The sequence below is a fragment of the Mesoplodon bidens genome, assembly GCF_964165515.1.
Source record: "Mesoplodon bidens genome assembly, chromosome: 9".
NCBI lineage: Eukaryota > Metazoa > Chordata > Mammalia > Artiodactyla > Ziphiidae > Mesoplodon > Mesoplodon bidens.
The window spans coordinates 62,216,046-62,234,080 of NC_138166.1; the positions used below are offsets into that span (position 1 = coordinate 62,216,046).

At 45.1% G+C, this 18,035-nt stretch overlaps 1 protein-coding gene across 4 annotated transcripts in view; it reads right to left on the reverse strand.

The window, feature by feature from the left end:
* The window catches only part of PDE1C (phosphodiesterase 1C), a gene marked incomplete at both ends in the record, with an annotated part of 531,390 nt that overhangs the window by 458,567 nt on the left and 54,788 nt on the right, over positions 1–18,035 (reverse strand). For 2 of the 4 annotated variants that reach the window (XM_081244325.1, XM_081244324.1), the window contains one exon: positions 2,610–3,165. The exons of the other annotated variants lie outside the window; for them this stretch is intronic. In XM_081244325.1, coding sequence (XP_081100451.1) covers positions 2,610–2,694 — 85 coding nt within the window. Of the gene's footprint in view, positions 1–2,609; positions 3,166–18,035 lie in introns of those variants that run through there. 4 annotated transcript variants of the gene reach the window in all.

Consider the following 18,035-nt stretch of genomic DNA (forward strand, 5'->3'; position numbering starts at 1 on the left):
GCATTTTGTTAAAAAAACTGTGTATATACAAAAAAAGTACTGGAAGTCTATATAAGAAATATTAATAATGTTTAGCATCAGGTGATAAAATTACAAGTGATTTTCTTTCTTTCTTTTTGATTATCTGTGTTTGCTAAAATGTCTATTTTGGCCTAAAACTTCTAAAACGTCTCTTATGGCATTTAGTAGCTTCTACTTTGTAAAATGTTATGTATGAACACATCGCAGCACCTCAAGAGTACAAATTCCTTGAACACTAGGTTCTAAGTCTGATTCATCATCATAAACTCCCCATGATATTAGCTTAGGGCCTTGAATAATTACAACAATTACCATTTATTGAATGTTTGCCATATGGCAGGCACTGTACTAAATTGTATCTTTTAATACAATAAAATTCAATAAGCATTTTTTGAAGAAAGGAGGAGGGCAGATGGAAAGGAGTGAATGAATAAATGCCCAAAGATCTGAAACAAGCTGGCAGCTCTCTCACCAGGAAGTGACCTGCTCACTTTTCAGGTCCCTTCTGACTAGCAGACCACACCAATGTGCCAGACCATTTCCTCTAGTGAGGATGGGAGCAAAAAGAGGGGCAGGGAGGGCTACACTGTAAACCTGGGTTTTAGAAGCCACACTTTTTGGAAGATAAGATTTCACAGGGAACTGCCAGGTAAAACTTCAAAATCATTTTTGGGAGCTTCCTTATCAGATTCCAAAAAACTAATATTAAGACGGCAAAGCCCTTTTAATGCATCACTTTTGACCTTGGCAACCTTTAATTCATTCCTACAAAAACTCCCAAGCACCCATCATCACCATTATGAAGGATAAATTAGACACAGTCTCATCCTTAAGGAATCTCTAATGCAAGAGGACAACGAACAGTTGCTGCAATAAGTGATTCAAGGCCGGGTGTGAGCTCTCACAGAGGACTAAGAGGCTGAGAGGAGTGCAGAGGGAGAAATTCTTTCTGATGGGGAAGGAGAGCAGATGAGGTGGCAAGTGAGACCCAGGAGAGACAAGATGTCTCAATGCAGAGCTGGGGGAAATGGCACTACTCCTGGCTGAGCGAACAGCCTGAGCAGAGGCTCTGAGGGGTGGGATGTGGGCAAACAATCATGAGTGTGTGGAAGAAACAGGTTTGAAGTGACCGTTGAGGCAGGAAAAGCAAGTTCAAGCCAGAATGGAGAGGCTTGGGAAGCAGGCAAAGGAGTGTAGACTTAATTCTGGTAATACTTGTTCAGCCCATGCCCCCAAATCTTGGGCCACTTCATGAGAAGGAGCAAAAGTGGCCCAGAGATGAGCTCCTGTCCATCAGCCTCTTCTTGCCCCTGGCAAATTCCTGCTACACTTCCAAAAAGCACATTAATACACCCTTCACTTTCAAAGGCTCTGGGGTGAAGTTCAGATTTAAAGCCATAGTGACCTGAGCACACACAGAAGTAGAAATGCTGAAGCAGCTCCTTGACACCTGGCTCTGCCCTGCCATTCTCCAAACTCTGACATTCCAGAGAGGAAGCTGCCCTGGCTTAGCCCATCTCCTGGGAAGATGAGGAGGCAATCCCTGGACCAGCTGGTGTGCAGCAGAGAATGGGCAGTAAAAGCACCAAGAACTGATCTCATCAAATTCAGCTTCCAGAGGGTCAAGCCCTGTGGTCCTGCTTCCTCTAATAGCCATGAAGACACCCCCAGCCCCCTCTGGTACCCCTCTTGGTAAAGGGTTTGGGAAAGGAGTCACTAGGAGTCCAGAGGACAACAGACAGATTTTTCTCAAATATTTCAGCAGCACGATACATCCTTCCCTCCCTGCCTTCTCTCTCTCTCTCTCTCTCTCTCTAAATGTGCCTCTTTTTCTGTTTTATCTTCACTCTCTCCCTCCCTCCTTCCTGTCTGTCTCTCTCTCTCCTTGTGTCCCTTTCTCTTCTTGCTTCAATTTTTGTAGAACCTATCTTTCAATCTCTTTCTCTGAATCTCTCTATCTCTATGTGTGTCTCTCAAAGCCTCTGCCTCTCTGTTTCTATAACTGTCTCCACGTCTTTGACATTCTATCAGTCAGTCTCTGTCTTGGCATCTCTGACTTTGTATTTCTGACCTGCTGTCTAGGTGTTTCTACTATTGTCTCTGTCTAGATGTCTCTGTCATTCTGTCTCTCTATGTGTCTCTGTGTCTCTATCTTAGTGCCTGTCATGCCCACGTCTTTCTGTCACTCTCTCTCTCTCCCGGTATTTTCATCTCTCTGCCTCCACATCTCTGTCTCTATTCCTCCTCTCCCGGCTTGTGTTACTAAAATCGCAGAGAGGAAATCGAGCAGTTCCAAAAGCTGTGACCCTAAAAAGCAGCTTCAGCGGGACGCCGGGTTAGAGCGGCGGGAGGGGCACCGCGGGGACAGCCCCGGTGAGGCGGCCGGGCCACACACGGGACTTCGCGGCCCCGTTGCCGCTCCCCGGGTCTCCCGCCTGGCGAGCGCCTCGCCTCGCCTCGCCTCGCCTCGCCTCGCGGCCCAGCCCGACCCCGAGGACCCTCGGCCCGACCCCGAGCACCCTCGGCGCCACCGGCGAGGGGGTTTGCCCCAGCCGGGAGTAGAACAACAGAGGGCGGAAAGTTCTCACCGATGGTGAAGCTGTAGCCATCGATGCTGAAAGTGGCACTCCGGCATTTTTTGAAGCCCTCTTTCCTGTTGCTGGCGTCCGTCATGGCTCGGCCGGCGGCGTCCCGGGGTCCCCCGCGGCGGAGCGCGCAGCCCCGCGCCGGCGCCCCGCGCTCGGCCGCGTCCCCTCCTCCGGCGCGCCGCGCGCTCTCCCCGCTGGTCCGCCGCTCGCTGCGAGCGGAGCGCTCCGGCTGCAGGCGCCGCGACCGCGAGGTCGACTGACGAACGCACTAGGCACACGGCGCAGCCAGCGAGCATCGCAACTGCTCCATCTCCAGTGCCAGGTTCCAGACACCACGAGAGGAGTGCTAAGAAAGGCAGGCGACGCGGACCGGTGCGCGTGGATGCAGGCCGGTGGGTGGGTGGGTGGGTGCCGAAATCCCTGTCTTTGCCACCCTACTCCCTGGGAGCCGCTGAAGCCGGCACGCTTCAGGCACGCCTGTTTTCTCTCAGCTTCGCCTTCCCCTCTCTGGAGGCTGGTGGGGTTTGGGGACTCTAGGGAATGGCTAAGATTTGGCGTCGGCTTCTTCTAGATGTTTTCTCTGGCGGACAAGAGAGCTCCCAAAAAGCACATCAACAGATGGAAAAGCAAACATCTAAGCCGGTCAGATGCCGCCAAAGTTTGCTCCAAACAAGGAAGTCAGGCAAATCGCCACGCCCACTTCCTCCCAGCAGCTGTCTCCCTCACTAGCCTGGAACCCCGGTAAGATTACCTCTTGGCAGTCCCTGGCCAGAAGGTAATTATCAAAGTAACCCATATTTGTGGCTAAGCGCTTACACACAGAGGCTCTAAGATGTGCAAGTTCTAGTCGATTCCAAACGAATTGTCCAAGCTCTTTCCAATTTGGTTTTGACAAATAGAGACTCCTGGAATGTGTTGCCAAGTAAAGATTCCTGGAATTTGTGGAGGTGGCAGAAATTTAACCAATCCTACAGCTAACCCCTCTTGTTACAGAAGAGGAAACTGAGGTCGACAGGGCCTTGACTAAGGTCCTACAGGTAAAAAGTGGCAGCGTTTGGACAGAGGAGTTTCACTTTATGACATCAAATCAATCATTGGTCTTTCCAGTACCTGAAATGACTGAGTTAGGCAAGGTTTGTACAGGGGAAATCATTCCCTCCAACCAGCAAGCAACTGCTAAGGATTTACAGCTGCAGTGTTCTGTGTCAGGGGCTGGGGAGCTCATGTAATGAGACCAGAGCTGAGTCCCTTGGTGGAGTCCACGCAGTGTAACACGTGGAATGACAATGCTACGCTCAGGTTATTAAGGGACTAGAGTTAATTTAACCTCATTTGTCATGATGGAGTTTGACACAATTACCAAACACTTGTCAATACTAACAGAGTCAATCAGGTATATCCCTCATTGTTTCTGAGAGAACAGTGGGTCCACACGTCTTCAGAATCTAACTAAAATTATGTCTTCTCCAAAAAAAAGGCACATATACACACATGTGCAGTATTCCACATGCAATTTCAGGGGACCCATAAAACCCTCAAGCCCACTGGCAACCAGGTTAGTGAATATCTCAGGAACTGAATCTTCTTCAATTTACCATATATTTTTAGAGAAATGGATATTTTTTAATGTCAGATGTAGTTGGAACGTCAATTATAAATTCTCTCTGGTAAGACCTAGAACCACATTAATAGTTTTCTCAGGTCAGTGGCAAGATTAATTGATCCAAAAGGCAATGGATGTCACAGACCCCATGTCACACAGAATGGCATGTCCCAGCTTGGAAGTAAGAGAGTGCTTCAAACCCTGAGGCACTCCTTGAGACTGGAACTTGTTACAACACAAAAGCATGAAAAAGACTCTAGGAACAAACAGACCTGGGTCTGAAATGTGGCTCCACCACTTACCACTTACCAGCTATATGGCCTTGAGCAAGAAGCTAGACCTTCCTGAGTCTGCTTTCCTCATCTTACAATGTGAATTAAGGAGAGGAAATGGGTGAAACCTAGGCATGCAGTGGGCCTTCAGTTATTGCAATCACCAGGTGACTCCCAAGTTTCATTATGTAGACAGTGAAGAAAATTCTTCACAGCAATAATATATTTTCATTACTGTTATCATTAAATTTTTTTTTTTTGGCTGCATTGGGTCTTCGTTGCTGTGCACTGGCTTTCTCTCGTTGCAGGGAGTGGGGGCTACTCTTCGTTGCAGTGTGCGGGCTTCTCATTGTGGTGGCTTCTCTTGTTGCAGAGCACAGGCTCTAGGGATGCGGGCTTCAGTAGTTGTGGCTTATGGGCTCAGTAGTTGTGACTCGTGGGCTCTGGAGCACAGGCTCTAGTTGTGGCACATGGGCTTAGTTGCTCCGCAGCATGTGGGATCTTCCTGGACCCGGGCTCGAACCCATGTCCCCTGCATTGGCAGGTGGATTCTTAACCACTGAGCCACCAGGGAAGTCCCTGTTATCATTAATTTTATAAGAAAATTTTATACATAAAATGTTTATATGTATTATATAGAATGTATTTTAAATATAGTACCCCCAAAAGTTTCTTATCATTCTCATTTTCCTGTATTTCTCCCACTTTCCCAAACCTTCAGCAGAATCACATGCCTTCTTTTCTGGCACTGTAAGTTCCGGAATGAGGATCCTGAAAGCCCTGAGTTATAGTCTCCTATGGTTAAGTTATCAAGAAAAAAAAATCCTAATGTGATGGAAAATTTTCCCTGAGTGAGTGAAATTACAACTTGGTATTTAACCACTCTTAGCAGAAAAGCTTTTTGAAATATAATCTATAAAAATAATAACAATGTGATCATTTATCTGTCCCCTAAAGACTGGTAAAAATAACTTGCCCGAACAATTAGAACTGTTTTTAAATTGCTTCTCCCCAGAATCGTTCTCTCTCTCCCTGGTTTTAGAGATTGCACACCTACAGAACGACTGAATGCACTGCTTCAAGTGCAAGGTCTGAAAGCAGCCTTCTCAGTGTGGGGCTCTTACACGAAACCAAGTGAAGTCGAGTGCTGACGTTACATAAGCCGAGGAAGAATGAGTTCAAGACTAAGATCAACAGAAGCATTGCTTTTGCTTGCTCTTTCAGAAATGCTCCTTTAAGAATGCCTGTGAAGTAAGGAAACTAAACCAAGATACCCAAGCAGATGGGTGAATCCTATGCTCTTATTGTTAGAGCAGGGGTCAGCAAACAGACCTGCAGGTCAGATCCAGCCTGTCACCTGTTTTTGTAGAGTCTTCAAGCTAAGAAGTGATTAAGTGATTGAAAAAAAAATTCAAAAGAAGAACATGTGACACATTAAAACTGCATGAAATTCAAATTTCAGGGTCCACAAATAAAGTTTTATTGGAACATAACTACGCTCATTTATTTACATATTGTGTATGGCTGCTTTGAAACCAACAGGCAGAGTTGAGTCGTTGTGCCCAAGTCTGCATGGCCTACAAAGCCAAAAAAGGCTGTCTGTCCCTTTACGGAAAATGTTTGCTGACTCCTAGATTATAGTAAATATCTCACACCTGTCCAGGCTTAGATAACTTCTAGTTTTATTATATTTACTTTAAAATAAGTTTGGAAAATCATTGATCTGCTTTTAATTACTGGAATGGATTCTAACAAGGAAGGCACAGCAACAAATGCTTGATGAATGAAAGAAGGAAGGAAAGAAACAATATACATTAATAATAGTTTGCTCCAGTTATTAGCCAAGATTAATTAGGTTAGAATTAATTTCTCCCAAGATAATGCATGACCCTGGTTTCATCCCAAGAAAGCAGAATAGGAACTGAATTCAGTACCTAAATTAGTTCATAGCTCATGGAACAAATAATGTCCTTCAAACTAAACAACTATAAAGGAAAAATTTTAATATGGCAGGATACTCCTCTGACTCAGGTGCTAATATCATGTCCTTTGATACTCCTTGTGAAGGGGCTGATAACTGTTTCTATGTAAGAGAAAGAGTGTCAGTGGAAAGTACTTATTGTTCATTGGTTTTAAACCTCTAGAAAAAGATGAGCATATATATATGTGTAGCATATGTTATCCAAAAAGTCCATTTTCTAAGAAAATAACTTTTTATTTGTCATACCAAAGAGAAGACAGCTACTCAGCACTTCATTAATGCATTTCAACCATTCTCAGATAGGAAGCCATCTACCATTTGGAATTCTCCCAACAGCCAATGGCCCAAGAATTGTAAACCCAAGTTGCCCCAATTAGAGCATTGTTTATACCCCTCATGGACATCCTCAGCTCTCTGACAACTACTCCAGTTTTGGGAGAGGACCCCCTTGCATTCACATCATCACAGAAACGGCTACAGGCAATGAAGTTTCTGAATTGCAACCCTGTTCTTCTGGCTGTAACTGGTACAGTCCAGATAAGGCTAATGAGTATCTTTGCTGCGAGTAGGAATTGTGAGAGGTGAAGAGAAAGTTCTAGGAAATTCTAGTCGCAGTTCCAGCCTGCATCTAAAAATCAGCTCCTCCCAAATTCTATGAGATGCCCTAGTACCTTATACTACATTCCCTTTTTGTGAGTGACCCAGCATAAGGGAGTTTCTGCTGCTTGCAAACATGAGTCCTAACTAATCCATCAAACACGCTCCCTTTCAAGGAGAGAAGGAAAAAATAAACAGAGAAAGAAAGGGTGGAATTAAATTAACATTACTGAGTGCCAACTATGTGTTAGGCATTGTGCTAACCAAGAAACAGTCCCTACCTTTGAGGACTTTACAAGAAGAGAAAGTCCCAGAACACTCTCTAGAACCAGGGGTCCAAACAAGAGAGCAGTCTCAGAAAATCTGTATCTATGGAAGCGACTCCCTTCAGCTGTCACTAACACCCTTCTCTGTTTCATTTTGCTTCTACCTTATTGCTTCCCTAGAGCCTATTCTTTGTTTCTCGTATTAATTAGGCCCAGGGATGGCAGCGACTATCTAAATAAACAGAGAGAATAAAAAGCAAAGTGCCTACACACTTGAGGGTCAGAGAAAGTTCCCAGAAACATGACTCGAAAGCCCTGATGAAAATTACAGAATTCTATTTGCACAATGAGGCAAATTTTCTTTGTGATAGGAATGGCCACCGTCTATTTTTCAACTTTTTTTCTAAGTTTACATATCATTAGTGCATCTGTGAAAATGACTATTTTTCTATACCTGCCTTCAGTGTCTCAAAAAATCCTTCCATGTCTCAAAAAATATTAGCTGAGCAATGCTTCCCCCATAACATCAGGAGCAAATTAGAGTAAATTAATTCTTTTTTGCTCTAAGAATTTAGGGAGAATTTTCTGGTAGCCTTTGTAGTTACGAGATTTTTAGAACTGGAGACACTCTGCAGTGGACGTGGAGAGACCAAAATGATGGTCTTGAATTTCTTTTCCATAATCCTGAATATCAAGCCTGGACTATTCTTTCACCCTCAGCCCACCTAGTTTGCCTAGAGACCTCCTCCTCATCCTTCAAGTCTCCACTGATGTCCCAGGTCCTCCAGAAAGCATTTCCTGCCTGCCTCTTCTGGAGGGAGGTGGCCACTCCACTGTAAGCCTCCCCTGGACCCCATTCTGCATCTCCATACTAGAACCATCACACTGCACTCACACGGCTTGTTTGCACGCTGGTCACCCCACAAGGATATAAGCTGCTGGTAGCAGGGATGGGTCTTCCATCTCAGCCCCAGCAGTGCCTGGCACAGAGTAGGCCCTCACTAAAACATTTGATCAATTAAGGAGTGAACACAGATGTAACATGCAGTGCTGCACAGCCAGCAGGTGACATGATTGGGGCAGAACAGTCATTCCCTCTCTCCATTCACCCTCTATCTTCCTCTGTGATGGGCTTTGGAGCCAGCTCATAATAAACAGGTTAACAACATTTAAAACTAATAAATACAGGGAGATCAGCTTGGTGCTTTGTGACCACCTAGAGGGGTGGGTTAGGGAGGGTGGGAGGGAGATGCAAGAGGGAGGAGATATGGGGATATATGTATATGTATAGCTGATTCACTTTGTGATACAGCAGAAACTAACACACCATTGTAAAGCAATTATACTCCAATAAAGATGTTTTAAAGAAAACTAATAAATAAAACAAAAAGCTCCTCTGTTTGCTAGCTGTGTGACCTTGAGCAAGTTGCTTAGCCTCTCTGAGTCTCGACTTTTTTCTTCTGTAAAACGGAGATGTAATAACTACCTTATAGGGAATATGTGAGTTATACCGAGATAAGTTAAAGACGTTCCCTGAACCTGACCCATAGTAAACTTTCAATATATGGTGTATTGTTTTTTTTTTTAATTTGGCCACACCGTGCGGCTTGCAGGATTTTAGTTCCCCTACCAGGGACTGAACCCGTGCCCTTGGCAGTGAAAGCGTGGAGTCCTAACCACTGGACCGCCAGGGAATTCCCATCAAAATATGTTATTTTTTAACATCATCATCATCACTAGGACACTAGGTCCCTTTTGTGCTTGTTTCCTGCACAGAGTGCTGGAGATAATGCATACTCAGAGGCAAGAGGAACGGGCTCAGAGCTCACTCACCCTGGGCCCAAGGCCCCAGAGTATCAATCACCCTGTGAGCAATGGAGCCAGAGGTTCTAAGCCTCCATCACTCAACTGAGCTGCAGACACCCACGGGCTGCCTGAGAGCTGGAGTCTGGAGCATGGACACGGCCTGGCTCAGAAAGCACCCTCAGGAAATGCTCAGATACTCTCCCACCCACCAGCCTCCGTCCCCCTCCCTGTTCCACGACACTTCTGTCACCTAGGCATCACTGCATTTAGTGGACATGTTGTGGCCTTCATCTTCTCAGCCTCTTGTCAGCGTTTAACTCTGTGGACCACAGCTGCATCATTTAGGATTTCTTTTGTTCCCTGGGCATCCAGGGCACAACCTGCTCCTGGTTTTCCCTCTAGCTTTCTTAGCCACTTCCTTTACTGTTGTTAACCAGAGAAGCTCTTATCCAGGAACCTCTTCTCACTTGATTCCCTCGCTGCTGAGCAAACCTCTTCACTCTGATAGCTCTGTTAATGACTCTCAAGTATCTATTTCCAGCTCAGATCACTTCCCCAAGCCACAGGGTATCTCCTTTCTCTTCAGAAGGTCCTATAGGCACCTAACCTCGACTCATCCAAATCTGAACTCTTCATCTTCCTAATCCACCTCCAGAGTTCCCCTGGGGTGTTGGAGAAGGGGGATAATGCTTCCACTCCCCTTCCCAGGTCAGGCCCACCTTTATCACCCTCCTTCGAATTTCTTCTCTGGCTGATTAGGGTTCCAAGGCATTCCTCAGGCCAAACTCACTAGGACAAGGATCTCTGCTAGGAAGAGCCACCCAGCACCTGAGAGTTAGAAAAGGGTCCCCTTCCCCTGGGGGAAGCAGCCCAGGCAAGGACAAACACAGAGCTTGGTGAGTGGACGTGGGCTGAGTGTTGCTCCCATACTGTCCTTGTAGTCCTCAGGCATTTTGGGGTTCCTCGCCATAATACCTCCAGAATATCATCAAAGCCTCACTCTTAACCTCCAATCGCCCCATCTCTGTAAATGGTCCTCCCGTGCACTCTGCCATCGGATCAGAACCTATGAGCCATGACTGTCCCCTCTGTCTCCTCATCTAAATAGCCACGAAGTCCTGACAGAACTACCACCTAAACGTCTGGCATCCACCCACCCCTCTCCATGCTCCCCCTCCGCAGTCCAGGCTACACTGTCTCTCACGTGAACTGTCACAACAGCCTCCTAACCCTGCAACCTGCTGACATTCTTGCTCCAAGCCTTTGTCTATCCAGCAGCCAAGATGACCTTTTTAAGCAAAAATTTAGTCCTGTCCTTTCTCTTTCTAAAACACTTCAGAGACTCCCCATCGCTGTAGAAAAACTCTCAGAACAAAGTAAAACCTCTTAGAATAAACTAACAGAATAAACACTTAAAAGTTAGTTAGGGCTTCCCTGGTGGCACAGTGGTTGAGAGTCCGCCTGCCGATGCAGGGGACACGGGTTCGTGCCCCAGTCCGGGAAGATCCCACATGCCGCGGAGTGGCTGGGCCTGTGAGCCGTGGCCGCTGAGCCTGCGCAGCCGGAGCCTGTGCTCCGCGACAGGAGAGGCCACAACAGTGAGAGGCCCGCGTGCCGAAAAAAAAAAAAAAAAAAAAAAAAAAAAAAAGTTAGTTAAAACAAAGAAACAAACAAACAAAAAAAAAAAAAACCACCTCCTTACCTTGGCTCATAAGGCCCTACAGAATCTTGGGGGGAACTGGGAGTGGTCCAGGGGAGTATAGGTGATACTGGGAGAGGTAAGTCCTGAGTTAGATCATGAGGGACCTTGGTTTTCATGATGGGAAGTTTGGACTTTCCCCTATAGAAAGTAGAAAGCATGAAATGCTTTTATAGGAGATGGGGACTCTCAGGAAGGGAGTGGGAAAGTTTGACAGGGTAGGGAAAGCAGCAGTAAAGACAGGCTAGTTCTGTGGGCAACTGCAGCTTAATCCTCTACAGAACATCAGGAGCCAGTGTGAGGCACCTGCCTCAGCTGTCAGCCAGAAGAGAGAAGGAGCGGGGCACCCCCTCAGTCACTAGTGAAGGGCTGCTCCCAGAAGACACCAATTCCCTGGCACAGTCACCCCCTGCTGTCTGCAGGGGATTGATTCCAGAACCCCCGTTGGATGCCAAAATCCTCAGATGCTCAAGTATCACATAAAAGGTAGAGCATTTGCATATAACCTACACACATCCTCCCATAAACTTTCAATCATCTCTAGATTACTTATAATACCTAAAACGATATAAATGCTATATAAATAGTTAACTGAGCATGGCAAATTCAAGTTCTGCTTTTTAGGAACTTTCTGGAATTATTTTTCAAATATTTTCGATATGCTGTTAGCTGAATCCACAGATGCAGAACCGTGGAAACAGAAGATGAACTGTATTCCTGGCCTCCTGAAACGGCAGCAGAGCAAAATCTGGTGGACAGATGAAGGTTGCAAGCAAAGAAATGCCAGTTCAGCAACTGGGAGTGGTAAGAGCATGGGACAGAGACCAGGCCTCGACAGAATCTGCTACATTGCGCTCATCTGATTTGCTTTGTATAAAGAAGACTCTAACTACAGTTGCAGAGAACAAGCCAGAGAATGGGCATTTGGGTGTTTCATTTTTCATGCACACTTTGACAGGTAGAGAGTGCATGTGAGGGGCAAGAGGATTGTGATGGCTAATTTTATGTCAACTGGGCCAGGCCATGGTACCCAGCTCTGTAGTCAAACATTCTGGATGTTTTGTGAATATCTGGGGTGGTGGGGGGCGATGAGATTAACATTTAAATCAGTGGACTCTGAGGAAAGCTGATTACACTCCATAATGTAGGTGAGCCTCATCCAATCAGTTGAAGATCTTACTACAAAAAAGCCTGACCTCCCCCTAGCAAGAAGGAATTCTACCAACAGACAACCTTTGCACTCAAACTGCAACTCTTCCCTGGGTCTCCAGCCTGTCAATCTACCCTGCAAATTTTGGACTTGCCAAGCCTCTACAATCACATGAGCCAACTCCTTAAAATAAACCAACCTCTCTCTGGAGAGACAGATAGACAGACAGACAGACAGGTTGATAGATAGACGGATGGGTGCATCCTGCTGGTTCTGTTTCTCTGACTAATACACAGGTAATAAGAAGGAATTTGAAGAAGATGGGAAATGGATACTAGTGGCCATCAAGCAGCTTGAGAGGACCCAGGAATCAGAGAACCTACAGGGATCATATTCTACACCTCAAGGAAGGTCTGAATGCCAAGGAAAAAGAAGTCATAGATGCCCCGGTGTGTTTGAGCTGTAATTTCTTCTGGCAGCAACTATCTCTGACCTTTACTTAGCATGCCATAATATTACTCAGTCCCTTTGGGTCATCCAAGTATGCCTCACACTAGTACCCACTGCTCAGTAAAGATAAGGCACAGATGCTTCAATACTGTTCACAGCAGCGGTTCTCAACAACAACAGCATGCTGAAATCACCTGTGGAATGAGTCGATCATATAGACATCAGGGCTCACCAAAACAGATTCTGATTCACTGGTCTGAATAGGGATGGGAGGCTAAGCACTGGTATTTTTTTAAAGCTCACCAGATGATTCTAGGGAGAAGCCAAGGATCAGAACCACTGCCAGTTTGCAACATTCATCCCAAATACTCCTGGTCTATTTCCATCATGATGTTCCTATCTGGCTCCTGGTCTGAAGCCCTGTCTTCCTCGCAAACCCCACCATGTGCCATTAGCGATGTATTTGGCTTTCCTGCTTGACTGCTGACTTTCTCTCAAGGGCTTTGCTTAGATGTATCAACTCTTCTCAGTTCAGATTTCCTTGAGAGGATTCTGACATTCTGTGCTTCCTGAGGACCAAAAGAAAAACACACTAATATTTGCTGAACTAATATTCCTGTGCCAAATCCTGTATTAGTTTGTGTAGCTAATTTCTATAACAACTATCCAAAGTGTCAGTGGCCTGACACCACTTAAAGGTTTATTTCTTGCTCATTACAAAGCCCTATATGCAGAGGGCAGGGAGAGATTGAAGAAAGAGGCAGACCACTCCAGACTGGTGGGTGGCAGGTTTAGTAAACAAGGGAACTTTCTTACCAGGCCTGTCTTGGGCGGCCACGAGATGAGTAAGTTTCCGCACACACCCACTTAATCTTAAAAAGTTTATATAGAGGACTCAGCTGGGTTCAGTCACATATACCATCCAGATAGTCTCAACACCACCTTTCTATCTTAAGGCTGTATCCTTAGAGAAGCTTCTGAAAATGCAGAAGGCAAGGGGCCAAGGACAGGGGAGGTGGTGGGGAGCCTCCAGTTGCCTGGGTCCAGCTCACAGGTCAACCAGCCGTCACATCTCCTCGATGACCTCCCCCAAGAGCCTGGAAGAAAACACAGATCCCTTCTTCCTACATTCCATTAGCCAGAAATTAGTCATACGGCCCCATCAAACTGCAAGAGGGGCTCCAGGAAATGAAATTAGGAAAGAAAAGAGGGTTTGGTAAACATGTGGATCCATTTGAAACCCTACCCTCTTCACCGTTTTGACCAAATTTCCAATTCACCAGGTGCAGACATAGTACACCAAGGGCTGAGGGAAAAATCTGCCCCCAAATCACAGCTGTAACATTTCGGTCTGAAGTTGCAAAAAGTACCTAAGCCTACCGCCATGATATATAAATTAAAACTTTGCCCCAAAAAAGAACACCTCTTTTTCATGTGGCCTGATGTTGGTATTATCACTTACAGAAGGTTTAAGAGTATAGATGAAAACACACACACACACACACACACACATAAAAGAGTATAGACAATTTCAATAGTACATTATAGCTCTGGCTTTAGTAAGCAAGCCAAAAGAATAATTCATTAATAGTAGTTGAAAATTACATCATCTTATGACATATGATTTTTTCCTTTCTGTAAATAGAAAACATAAATATATAGAAATACAAAAATGTCAGTATGTTATGAGGCAAGGGGCAAAACAGAGAGAAACTCGGTGAAGAATCTTCTGTAGGCCAGCAAAATCTGCCACATCCAAGATGTCTGATGAGGCTCTGGGGAATAGGGATTAGAATAAATACAGAGCAGCCAGGGTTACAACTTGCACAGCAACAGGTCCCAGATGGATAACTGTTAAAGGTAGAGTCAGCACGCAGCTGCACTTGAACGTGGGGAAGGGAGCATGGTTTCTTAGAGGTCTAACATAGTGGCCTTAGGGATCTAACAGCCACCATGTGCCAGGCTCTGTGCTAAGTATTTTACGCATGCATCTCATTTCAAGCCCTCCAATAACAAAGAATGGAATTATGGTGTTAGATTTAGTTCGAAAATCTTTCTTACTGTGGTTCTGAAATCCCTGGAGAAGGTAACTCCTCTCAGTGGCAACCTTGCAACAGAATCATCAAGAGCACCAAGAACACTGGAACCAAAGAGAACAGACAGGCAGCTCAAAAGGGGATTTCTGACACCAGAGTGGATCCAACTATTTGTTGGAATGACTTGTAATAGAGAGTTTCTCCCCCATCTGTTGTTCACTAGCAGCTAAATTCATCCAGGACTTTGTTCCAGCTTAGTGATTCACTTCAAACAGAATTAACAAACATGTCCGTTATCACCAGCAAACACACACCCACACAGATATACACAGCTAGCTATACACACACACACACACACACACCCCACCCACACTTTGTGTCCTGGATGTGGTCTCTGCTGCTGATGATAATGATAAGGATGCTGGGGTTTTGGAGAAAATGTCACAGAAAAACATCGCTGGTGAGAGTAAAAAACTATAAGAAAAAGAGCAAAGTAGGATACAATATGGTCACAACTATGTAAAAAATTCACTTCAGAAAGACAGGGAGAAAACATACCAAAATGGTGATAGTGATTACAGTCTAGTGCTGGAGTTACAGGTAACCTGGTTACCCAGAAGCAACAAGTTCAGGCTTATCCTCCCACCCAGGAACCTTGATAGAATTTAGTTTCTTCTTTTATGTGTCCTCCAAATTTTTTATTCTGCCCATTATTAGAAAAAAAGAAAAACATTTAAAAAGTCAGTTGTCGAGAATTCCCTGGAGGTCCAGTGGTTAGGACTCGGCACTTTCACTGCATTGGCCCGGGTTCAATCCCTGGGTGGGGAACTAAGATCCCACAAGCCTCAAGGAGCAGTCAAAAAAATAAAATAATAATAAAATAAATAAAAAGTCAGTTGTCAGTGCAAACGTGGGTCTCTAAATTATTTCCTGTATTTGTCCTGTTTTCAAAAATTTATGATTTAAAAAACATATTAAAGTAAATTATCCTGAGCCAGATCAATGACCCGTGCCTAGACTGTAAGCTTCATGAGGGCTATGTCTGTTTTGCTCACTGATGTATTCCAAATACCTAGAACAATCTTGGCACTGAGTCGGCAGTTAATAAATACTTGTTGAATGAATATTCTGGTTCTGACAGTAGCTTTAAGAAACATGGAAATTAACATGTCAGCCTTCTCAGTCAAGGATGTGCTCTAACCAGCCTCCCTGAATCAGGATAAATGGTCCATCTTTACCACCAATTGCGTAAAGGAGAATTCATATTCATTGTCTAAAATCTCTTGGGCTCCTCTTCTCAGAAGAGATTTCATTCTTCCATCATACCAGGACTTAATGGAAAAGTCCTGCTATCACATTATCAGTGACACCTTATTTACTGGTACTTTACAAAATATTAGGCATGTTCACTATACAAGGCAACCTGGTACAAAGAGATTGTAGTCTTGTGTAGTGGAAATTCTAAATTACGATCTTAAATTATAAAAACCTTCATGGGTGGGGAAAGCACAAAGTCTCTACATTGACAAGATGACTGAAATCTCAGAATCACAAGCTCATTTTTCCAGATGTTGATTATGCTGCCACCCAAAAGCTCTACCAGAGAATCAGACAGTCTGTATTATCATGACAAAAGAAAGCAGTTATGTTGGCAGCAGGTGGGAGTATTAACGATTTAATGCTGAGATGCTTTTGTCAGGTATTTAAGTTACCAAAAGGCATTTTTTAAATTGTGATAAATTCTTACACATACATTTGGCAACTGAATTTCTAACAAAATGGCTCTCAGGCCAACAAAGGGCATTTGAGAGAATGGAAGCAATTTGGTTTCCTCTTTTCACATGAGTTGCCTCTTGGCTTAATTAATCTCCCTGTGATTTTGAAGATATCCTCCAAACCACAAAGCACTGTCACTGACACACGGCCTGCATTCAGCGAATGGTTACGGGACTGACTCAAAATGTGTGACAACTGAAGCAAATCACAAGAAAATTGAATTGTTGAAGTGTGCTGGAAATCAAGACCAGTTGTTGGAAATAAGAAGTGAAACAGGTGTTAACTCAGTGGTTAAATTCAAAGAAGAGTCAGTGGGTCCTCATTTTCAACTCCTGTTTGTCGAGGTCCTCACTGTGGTCCAACCACTGTGACAGACCCTTTCATCTCCAGAAAGAATCTTAGCCCTCACAACAACTCCCATGTTGCACATTAAGAAACTGAGGCCAGGTGCAGCAAGCTGGATGTGACATCTAAATGGGGACCAATCTGACTTCTCCCCAGACCTCCATCCGCCATGCTAGGCTGCCTGTCTTCATCTTCTCAGAGGGTGCAAAGTTCCAGACACTCCCATCTGTGGGCCCTTCCACCCATTGTTACTTTTTCAACCTCTCCCTTGTTTAATCAAGTCCAAAGAAATACATAAGCAGAGAGGAGACAGGTGCTAGTTAGAGGCCACAGAGTAGGCCCTATTCCTTTCCCATCTCCCACCTGGAATACAGAACTGTGCCCTTGAGCTGTCCTTGAGGTTTCTGTCCCTGGGAGAGGAGCCCTTAGCCACCTCCAAGCCTCTCCCCCAGCCCATCCTCCAAGTACCTTATGTGGTCCTGGTTCCCATCCACAATACTGGCCAGGCCCCAGCCGCACTGACCACCTTCAGCTTCCTGCTACACAAGGGGAAGTGAGAAAACCCAAGCGTCATGAAGATGACTCACCTAAAGTCAGCAGCCCCTTAGAGGACTGCAGACCTGCCTCTCTGATTGATACCCAGATGGACCCTGGAAACCACTTAACAGGGACTCTCCTGGGAAGATGGGAGGGAGATCTAGTTGCCTCAAAGGAGTGGCAAGGAGAGAGGAAGGGGAGAAAATGCCAACAGTACCCAGGGGCCCAGGGTCCAAGCTCCACAATCTACCTGCCAGGCTCATTGTCCCTGCCTTCAGGCAGCTCACTGTCTAGGTGGACTGACCCACAAGTGAACAAATGATAACTGAACATGATGCATAGACAGAGGGACGTCCAGGAGGTGGGGGGAGCCCAGCCTGGGGCCGTTAGTCCAGCCCACAATTTCCTGGGGGAGATAACATCCACACTAGTCTCTTTTTTTTGAGATAAGAGTGATAAAAAGAGGTGAGCAAAAAGGATAAGGTTTCTGTTTGTCTTTTGTTTGTTTGTTTTTATAACAATATTGGTGTCATTTTCACCCTAACCATACTCATTTTCATCCGACCCCACTCATGTTAAGGCAGTAAAACATCAACGATGAATAGCACAAGTTCTGAAGCTGACCTGCCAAGGTCAAATCCTGGTGCTGCTCTTACTGGCTGTATGCCCTTGGGCTTTGCCTCAGTTTCCTTATTTGACTGCTGTGAGGACTAAATGACTTAACCCATGACAGGTGCTTAGGGCAGTATCTATAGCACAAAGTTAACCACTGAACAAATATCAGCTGCCGCTATCATGTCATTGTTACTTTGTTTTCACACCTTATGCATTTCGGTGCACTTTGGCACAGTAGTAACCTGTGAAGGGTCGGAAGTCATAGGTAAAGTGACAGGGTCAGAGAGGGAAAC